The sequence below is a fragment of the Marmota marmota genome, unplaced genomic scaffold (assembly GCF_001458135.2).
Source record: "Marmota marmota marmota unplaced genomic scaffold, marMar, whole genome shotgun sequence".
NCBI lineage: Eukaryota > Metazoa > Chordata > Mammalia > Rodentia > Sciuridae > Marmota > Marmota marmota.
In genome coordinates this window covers 36,643,886-36,653,432 of record NW_026000005.1, presented here as the reverse complement: position 1 = coordinate 36,653,432, position 9,547 = coordinate 36,643,886, and the positions used below count along the sequence as shown (strand labels likewise).

The 9,547-nt window shown below is 57.6% G+C and overlaps 1 protein-coding gene across 1 annotated transcript in view; it reads right to left on the bottom strand.

Annotated features, from left to right (window-relative positions):
• The window catches only part of Asic4 (acid sensing ion channel subunit family member 4), a 23,118-nt gene extending 14,677 nt beyond the window's left edge, over nt 1-8,441 (bottom strand). The window contains exon 1 of the mRNA XM_015481072.2: nt 7,321-8,441. Coding sequence (XP_015336558.1) covers nt 7,321-7,902 — 582 coding nt within the window. The 5' untranslated portion in view covers nt 7,903-8,441. The remainder of the gene's footprint in view (nt 1-7,320) is intronic.
• Between the last annotated feature and the right edge of the window lie 1,106 nt (nt 8,442-9,547).

The following is a 9,547-nucleotide window of genomic DNA, read 5'->3' as shown; positions in this document are numbered from 1 at the left end:
CGCCAGCGCCCTCCTCCCGTCTCCTCCTCTCCTCCGGGCGCCTCGGCTCTCCTCCCTGGGTTTGCCTCATTTGCATTCCCTCGGCTCCCGGCTCCTCGGCAAAGTGACCTCCGCGCACACAGCAGCGCCAGAGGCTTCCACGGCGGAGGGAGACACCGTCGCCCGCCGCCCGCCGCCCGCCGTGGCCAGGGAGGGACGAAGGGGCGGGAGCCTGGACAGCCTGGAGAGGGTCGCGAGGAGATGTCTGCAGAGCTGGGGGTGGCTGGCGGGCGTGGGGATAGCCTATAGGTCTGGTGCTGAGGGGCACCGAGGAACGCGGGTGGGATTTGAACCCGCGACCTCAGGTGCCTCGTCGGGCAGAAATGAGACGTGGAGGTCAGTCGAGGCCCAGAAAAGCGGAGCCTCAGAAACGAAACCCCTACCCCGGGTTCCAGGAACCCGGAGGTCCCAAATACTGAGTTTCTGTGCTTTGTACTCCCGTTGGGGAGGGGCCAGCGCCACGGAGCAGTCACCCTGGGTCCCAGCCCTCCCGGGGCCTGCCCAGCCCCCTGGCCCCGCTCCCCTGGCCCGCCTAGCCGCCTCCCCTCCCCCCGTTTGGTATTTACACCTTTCACACATTTGTAAGCTATTATCCTGTCCACGCTTAGTCACCGCTGAGCCAAGCGCCACGGATTTAGCTCCTTTAATCTTTCCTCCTAAATCAATCCTCCATTTCCCCTTAATCATCCCGTGGCTCCTCTCTGAACTCTCGCTGCTGCCTCGGCTGCCGCAGCCTATGCCTATCTCTCTGGAACTGCTTCCCCTCCAACCAAAACGAGTGTCCCAAGGGCACCGTGAACATTTGAGGGGTGGGTTGGATTTCCAGAGCTGCCAGCCCCCAGCCTGGGGACCCAAAGAAGAAATACAGACACCCCCACCACCTTCCTGGAAAACACAAAGCAGGGGAGTCTTCCTGTCCCCACCCTCAGGGTCCCTGTCCATCCCCCCCCAACCCACCCAAATCTGGGGTGGCTCTGAAGATCCTAAGCCTCTACCATGATTTGCAAAAACGACAACAAGAAAATGCCCTGGTAGGTCTTCTCCCCTCAGGCCTCCTGCCCACCAAGCTGGCTGTCCCCACCTCTTCTGACCAGCTGCTCAAAGGAGGTGGGATGCAGAGCAGAAGAACCTGGAAGGGCAGGCAACACTGCTAACCCCCAGCCTGAAGCTGCCCTCTCATCTTCCTCCAGGGTGTCTGTGCATCTTTCCTGAACCACCCTCAGGTTCCATCCCCCACTCTCCCTCCCCCACCCAGTAGGACCCACTGAACCACTGAGTCAGGGGCCTCAACAGGAATAACCTTGAGGCTGGGTGCTCTCAGTGCTCCCTGGGATCCCCTACATTCCTGATTCTTTCTGCCCCCAGCCCTGATCTAACAGAGGCAGCCCTGCCACTAACCACAAGAGGGAGCAGATCGCTCCTGGGAAGCTGAAGGGCAGGAATGGGTGTCCAGGAAGGAATACTGTAGGGAAGAAAGAGGGAGGACAGGAGGGGAACAGTACGTGGGGGCCATTTCTTCAAATGCTAATCAGCATCTTCCGGCAGTGCGAGGAGAAGCTGAGCTGATAATGAGCCCAGCTCAGGGCTGATTCCTGATTAATGAAGAGGCCACGGGGCTGCTGAGTGGGGCCTGGTGGGGCACGTTCCTCATGACCCTCCCCACTGCCCTTGCAGACCAGCCCTCTGTGACAGTAACAATCTCTGCCCTTCCTTGCAGGACCACACCATCCAAATCCTGATCCACCAACTCCACTGCTAAAGTAGCCAGACTGAGGCGCCCCCTGCAGGAGGGCCTAAGGGACAGCAGCCAGTGTTGGAGTAAGAGGTGAGCAGGACCAGCGATCACACTGGGTTCCGGGTGAGTTGGAGACAGCCCTTGCTGTTTTTTATATCAGAAAAAAAAATATTAAAATAAGCAAGATTTGGGCCTTAGTTGGACAAAAATAGGAAACCTTCCAACACTGGGCACCCTCATGTTAACTGGACACCCTCCAGTTAACTGGAAATGAAGAGCAGCTGTCCATTCTGTTAAGTAATCTCTAGTTCTCCTCAGACCCCTCCCTTCCCCACCGTGTTCCCTCCCTGACCTGACTGCCTGGCTCCTGAAGAACCAACCCTGAACTAGATGTTGAACTAATTGTGTTCAAGATTCACACCTTGAAAGAGGATGGTACCAGAGGAGACAGAGGACATAGGGTATGGGGGTCAGAGCTCATCTGGTATATAAGAGGCTTGAACCAACCCCAGCCAATTGGGAATCCTTCCAGAGCCAACAAGGGCTAGAAGTAGCCCTTAGGTTCTCAGACCCAAAAGCAAAAGAATGGAGTTGGGATGGATCATGGAGTGGCCACTCCCATGGCCAAGGGCAGGGGGTCTAGTGGGGGGGGGGAGTAGAGACTATTAGTACTGGTCTGACCATAAAAGAAACTGAAGGGGCTAAGGGGGAAGCTGGGATGGAAGGAGGGGATTGCTGAGGAGCCCCAAACGGGGAACTTGGCAGCCAAAGAGAGAGAGAAGGCTTACATGCTCTTCCTCTTGTATCAGAGCTGCCCTGGGTGGCGGCTGGGTAGGGCTGGGAGAAGAGGGAGGAGGGCAGGGAGGGGGACTGCCCAGCTGGAAGAGGCCTTGTCTAATTGTGCCTGATTAGTAGAGAGGAAGAGAACAGGGCGAGTGATTAATAGTCACGGCAGTCACCAGCCTGTGGGGAAGGAGTGTTGGGAGGGGGAGGGAAGCCTGGGAGCCAAGAGGGGATGGAGACAGTGAGGCACCCACAGGGCCCTTGTCTCCCACCCCTCCAGGAATTTTCTAAACCCCCATGAAGAAGGTCTGGGACCTACACCTCCCTCCTTAGGGACTCTCCCGCTCCTCCATGCCTCAATTTTCCTAGAAGTGGAATGGAAGACGAAAGGCCAATTTTTGATCTGCACCTGGGAAAAAAGGTCCCTTGGTTTGCAAGGTGTTTCTAGATGCCCCAGTGCCCCAGGCACCCTCCCCAGCTCAGCCTGGTACCTCAGCCTGAACAGTAGTTCATAGCCTGCAGCCATTACAGTTTGTCCTTGATCCCAGTTCTAATTCCAGCCTGCCAGGCAGTCTGAACCTCATTCCTAGAATCATCAAGAGCTGCACTGTCCAAGACGGTAGCCACTAGCCACACATGCCTAATCACATTTCAAATACTCATCAGCTGCATATGGCTAGTGACTACCATGCTGGACAGCACAGACACAGGACATTTCTGTCATCACAGAATGTTTTTTTGGCTAGCACTGACCTAGAGTGTGCGTACACTCTGGCACATATGCACACGTGCGTGCCTATTTGGATCAAACGGAAATGATACAACGGCACTGAGGAGGACTTGGGCCCGAGGGTAACAGGGAGGGAAGACCAGGTGATGGACAGCAGCGACAATGCCAAAGCAGGGGTCCGAAACCAGTAGGTGGTGCTGTGAACAGTCAGGTTAAAGATAGCCAGGAGCAGGGTTGGTGGCGTTTCTGACAGCTGACACTTGCAGAGTGCCTAGGATGTGGGTGCCAGGCAGCGTGCTAAGCACTTTAGGCATCTCTTTAATCGTTAGGACAACCCCAAATGTTTAGGTTCTAATATCCTATTTAATGAATATAAAAACCGAAGCTCACAGAAGCATTTTTAGGTCCCCCCAAAGCCATACAGCGGAAAGGGTAGAGCCAAGGTTCAAATCCACACAATCAGGTGACTCAAGAACTCACACAGTTGACCCCTCCAGGGTACAGTCTCCAGCTAAGAGGAGATGCTGAATTTTAGAGCCGTCTTGGCTTTGTACAACTAGAGACGCTGGCGAGTGGGGAAGGGTGATGCCTGTCTTCCAGGAAGTGGGCAGGCTGGGCATGAGCCCGGTAGTGAAGGTGGAATTGGGGCTTGGGGCACAGGACCCCTGGAGCAAATGGTGGTAGGAATGGGGAAGAAAGAGAGAACCATCTACAAGGTGGCAGGGGAACACATAGGTGACAGAGAAAGTAGGAGGTATAAGTGGGAGTGGATTGGTGTGAGACTAAGCGTGGCAGGGAAAGGGAAAGGGAAAGAGGAGGAGAGCTGGGGACTAGCTGGAGGAGAGCAGTGTGGAGGGAGAGCACCCCCAGCCCCAGCATCCTCTTCTCTCTTCCTCCCCTCCTCCCTCTCCTCCTCTCCACACCGTGGCCAGCCTGCCTCATCCTGCCTCATCCCTTAAGCCTCCCCAGCCCTCTTCAGCCCGAGTGGCCTCTCTCTCTGAACTCAGGTTCTTCCTATCCATGCACCTCATCTGGCAATTAATCCTGGCACCTTATGACACCACTTGCATGGCTGATTAACTCTTGCATGGTTGCTTAAGCTTTTGAGCATCCCTGTCCTTGCTCTACCATGGGACTGTAGGCTGCTTGAGGACAGGGACCAGGGACTAGGGCTTCTCTTCTTTGCTGTCCCCCACAACTCCAAGCAGGGATCCCAACACATAGTAGGTACACCGAGCTCCATGTTGATGGACTGCCTGGGAGTGAATGAGGGGCTATCTGGGAGCACCGGGTGAGAGCAGTTGCAGTGGTAACAGAAGCAGGAGCAGCAGCTTAGGGGACTGGGGGAGGGTACATTACCAGGAGTAAAAATAGGCTGGAAAATGTGACATTTATTAACTTGGATTCCGGAGGAAAGGTCACAGCAGAGTGGGGAGTGGGAAAGAGGAAACAGGGAAAGCAACAGAAAACACATAATAGCCCCTTACTGAAGGCTGTCGCCGTCACTGACCATTTCATGACCCACTTGCTTCCATGTTCCCCACCAACTGTCTCAGGTACCCATCTCCCCATCACAGACCCCCCACATCCCCAACATGGACTCCATGTCCTCACCACAGAGACAATTACAGACCTCATGCCCTCACCAGACACCGCAGTGTCTTCATGTCCCTTCTCCAGTTTTGCCCAGATGACATGCCCTCATCTTCCCCGAGGCCGCGGGTCATGGGCCCCATCTCAATCTTTAATTCCAGACCCTGGTGCATTTGCAGCAGGCTCAGCCCGAAGGTGCCAGATCCAAGGGAAGTTACACTCAGCAGATGGGAACGAGGTATGGGCATAAGGGTATGAATCTAGATCGGGCACGGAGAATAGGAACCCCAAAGGGGACTTACCCCCCAGTGCTTGCTTTGCTCCTCCTCCCCTTGTTATCCTTCTGCAGCCCCAGAGCTGAGACCCACAACTTCTCTCCTCTCTTCTGCAGCCCCAGGGTAGCAAAGGGCCTGTGGGAAATCCACCCTCACTCCTCCCAGCCCTTCCCGGGATTTCCAGGGACTCACCAGCTTTGATCAGGGGACTCCCTGTCCCTCTATCCTCCAGGCACCTCCTCCCTCCCTGGAGGCTAGGCAGGAATTCTGGCTCCCTCTCTTTACTTCCTCAGCCCCCCTCCATCTCTTTCTCCCCTTCCCTCCCATTGATATGTCATTACCCTTCCCCTTTCCTGCCCACCCCCAACAAGGGCCTGAGACACAAACTCCTGCTCTAGTTTGCTTAGGGGACACAAAGACCCCATTGATTTCTGCCCCAACAGCACCTGCTAAGACTGGACCCCCGCAACAAGGAGGGGTGAGGCTGCAGGACAGAGGAGCCCCATGGATCTTAGAGGCCACATACTCTACATCCCACCTCCTCCTCAGGGACCCTCCCAGGCTTGTCTTTGAGGAGCAGTGAGTTTTCCTAGAAGACAAGGTGTACAGCCAGACAATGGGCTAATGCCCTCTGACTCTGCTCCCAGCACAATCCTCTCCTTCTTGGCTCTCTGTTGCCATCTAATTGCCCCCACCCAATGTCAGGAGGCCTCAGACAGCAATCATGGTGGGGGCCAGGACCTGGTTGGAGTGTGTTTCCTGGTGACACTGAGGCAGCAAGTGAGTGAAAGCCTGGGGTTGGGGGCTGGGCCTTGAGGAAGGAAAGTCCCCATTGCTGCTCGAGGCTGGCCTGAGTGGGCACCGTGTTGACACCACACATCTGCACCTGCATGGGCATTGGTACCGAGGATGAAAACACAGATACACACAGTGCTGGGAGTCAACTGGGGACTGGGGACAGCCATCTCAAGCACCGTGAATAATAGATAGCCTGTGACTGTGGGTGAACGGATTGCTGATAGACAGACAGTACACCAGACACACCCCCCGCACTCACACACCTGACTGTGGGAGGTGTGCAGGGAGAGCAGCCCGAGCCGACACTCCCAGCCAGGGTACATGTGTTTGTGTTTCCTACATGTGTGAGAGATGGCGCCAGCAATCTCTGCGTGGAGAATGGGGAGCAGCACTTGGGGTAGATGAAGGGGCGTCATGAGGTGAGATGGCACCCACAGCATGACCCCATCCTTGGCAGCTAGGAGCTGGAATATGGGCATGGAGCTGAATAGCTCTCTGGGCGTGTGGGTATGTGGGTGTGCAGGTGTGCATGTGAGTGGAGTGACAGGGACACTGAGTGCGTGTGAGAGGGAGTGTTCAGGAAACTGTGTCCCCAAGCAGTAGGAATGTGTGTGTGTGTGTGTGTGTGTGTGTGCGCGCGCGTGCATGTGCGTGTGCTAGCACTGAGGGTGAATTATGCACACAGAGTGAATGAGTGATCCTCAGTGTAGGAGCCAGAGCCGGGCAAGGGAGCAACAAGGGGATGGAGGGGGCCACTGGCAGGCGAAGCTGGGGGGAGCATGAAAGAGGGATGTGTGAGGGTATCCGTGAAGGGGGGCAGTGAGAGACACAGGGACAGAAGAGACACTGGCACCCAGTGTACACGAAGACCATCTCTATCCAGTCTGCCAGCGGGGCCAGCTCCCCAGAAGGCAGCCCTGAGTCTTTCCCTAGCCAAAGCCCCCCAAATACCCCTCCCTTTCACCTTCATTTTGGGAGGGAGAAGAATTCAGTTGCTCCAGAAGAAAAGGGGAGCAAGAGCAAAGTGGGGATCAGTCAGTCCAGCCTTGGGAGGGTACATCCCTTCCCTGCTAGCTGACCAGCTTCAAGACCCCTGGGCTCACCCCAGGCTAGCCCCTGGCCCCCAGCCCTGGGCACTGCAGCAGCGGCAGGACCAAGAAGAGGAGCAGCAGCACTGGGGTAAGTCCCTAGGACTGTCCACCGCTCCAGGGCTGGGAAGCCAGAGGGAAACACCGGCTGGGGAGACACCAGGCCCGCCTCTGGTGGCGGAAGGAAGGGAAGCCCTGTTGAGGATGCCCTCACGTACCACCCCCGCCCCACGCCAGCCTCACCACCCCAGGCCAGGCAGCCCAGCTGGCAGAACTCACCACAGAGAAGTTGCTGGCGGAGCAGTGGTGCCCACTGAAGTTGCAGCTTTTGAGCATGTCGGCAAGCTGGTGGCCAGTGCGGTTGAGGATGTCTACCATGTCGGGCTCTGGGTAGCGCAGGCCAGCAGCACGGTGCCCATCCCGGTCTTTGGGGGGTAGCCCTGTCAGATTGGCCAGGTGGAAGATGTCAGCATCGCTGAGTGCTGAATGCCGGAAGCGGTTGATGTTGCAGAGGGTGACAGCTGGGAAGCCCGCCACTGGGGCTGGGGCAGCAGGGTCCATTGCCACCAGGTGAGGCCGGGTCAGGTAGCCCCGGGCCAGGCCAGCTGCCTGGTACAAGAAGGCAGCCAGCGAGGTGAGTAGGGCCAGTGCCCACAGGGTTCTGCGCAGTCCATGGGGGCCTGGGCCACAGGCCCGGCCCAGCCCATGCAGAGTGCTGGTGCTGGCAAAAGTGGCCAGGTCCCGGGGGGCTGCTGCCCCCCGAGCAGCCCCCAGGAGGCTCTGCTCATCCCCTGCCTCCTTCTCCTTGGGTTTCGCATCTTCCTCAGCAAATTTGATTTTGCACACAATCTCGATCGGCATCTGTCCCTGGCTGCTGGGACTGGCCAGAGCCTCCCTGCCCCTGTCCCTCCCTGGCCAGCAGCCCTGGTGCCCTCCGGAGTGGCGGTGGTGGCAACGGCTGCTCTTCTAAACTCAGGGCAAGCAGGAGGAGGACAGGGACAGGGTGGGGGCCCGAGGTGGGGGCGTCACTCCCACTCCCAGCAGCTCCGCAGCCCTGGTGCTGCTTCTGCCGCCGCTGCCTCTGCTGCCGCTTGTCTCTCTCCTCGATCGTCTCCTTGTGGCTTCCCTTATCAGCACCAGCACAGCTGTCAGCCCCTGCGTGTGTCCCTGCGAGCGAGCGAGTGAGCGAGGGAGCTAGCGCTGCTCCGCCACGCCGCGCAGCCCCAGCCGCTCCGCTCAGCATGTGCTCCGGAGCCCACCCCGTGCTTAATAATTCAGGACATGTCAACAGCGTTTCACCGGCGGCATGGGCGGCAGGAGCCAGGCCAGGGGAGGGGAAAACCCCTGGTCCAGGACAGGGATCCAGGGATTGGGCTATCCCCCAAAGTCTTGCTACACCCTAGCCACTTGCAGGGAGCCCCAGATGTCCCACTCCCAGGGCACTCAGGCAAGAGAACAACACCCAGAGCGCTCAACCTCCTCTGCCACTTTTCTGAACCACACCCCATGGAGGGTCAGCCAACTCTGTCCTCCACTTCCCAGCCTCCCTGACTCCGGACTCCAGCCAACACCTGGTCCCACTACCCAGCTCACAACAGCTTCCAGAAACTCCTTGAGAGAGCCACTTGTTTGAATGAGGAAGGGGAAAGGAGGAAGAGGGCAGGCAAGACAGACTAGGGGACAACCGTGACTCCGCTAAGATTCTAGCTTCCCTAGAGCTTTGCTGTCGACTTCAATGCCCCACTGTACCCCTCCCTGTCCCTGCTCCAGGAGACTGGTTCTGTCTCTCTCGTCTTGTCCCTAACCCCTGAGCCACTCATACGACTGGGAGTGAGGCCACCCTGGCTAACTTGCATGTCTATGGCCACTTTCACCCCAAATGTCCCCCAAGTCTCTTGCCACAACCAGGCTGGGGGTGGGGGGGTGCTGGGTGAATAGGCTAGGGAGGAAATGGGAACTCTCAAATGTGGAAGGAGGTAGTGGAGAGCCCAGATGGAGGTTTCCCAGGGAGCGAGAAGATGTGCTGGTTTTCAATGGGAGAGAATGCCATCCTCAGGAAACCAATGCCAGGGCTGCCCTGTCACTTGGTAGAATGGGGGCAGGGTAACCCTGAGGGACTGCCATATTCTTGTGGAGGGGCAAGTGGGCACGTGGTCTGTCAACACAGGCAGGGGAAGGATGCCTGGCTGGCCGGCCGGGAGGGGATACATTTGTGGCCCCCAGGGTGAGGGGTGGCAAGAATGAGCTGCTTGTGCTCTGGGGGACCCATGTGAGAGTGTGAACCCTCATGGGGGAGGAAGCACTTGTCCCCTGCAGGAAGGGGGGGCTGATTAATCGGGGCGCTAATGAGCAGCAGGGAGAGGAAGCTCCAAGGGGCGGGGGAGGCGGCTCCATCGATCCAAGCCGCGGAACCAGCAGCTGAAAAAAAAAGTGAGAAGGGAATCGATCTGAGGGAAACGGCAGCTGCTGGGGATTAGAGCCCGAGGTCCACCCGCTGCCCGTCGGC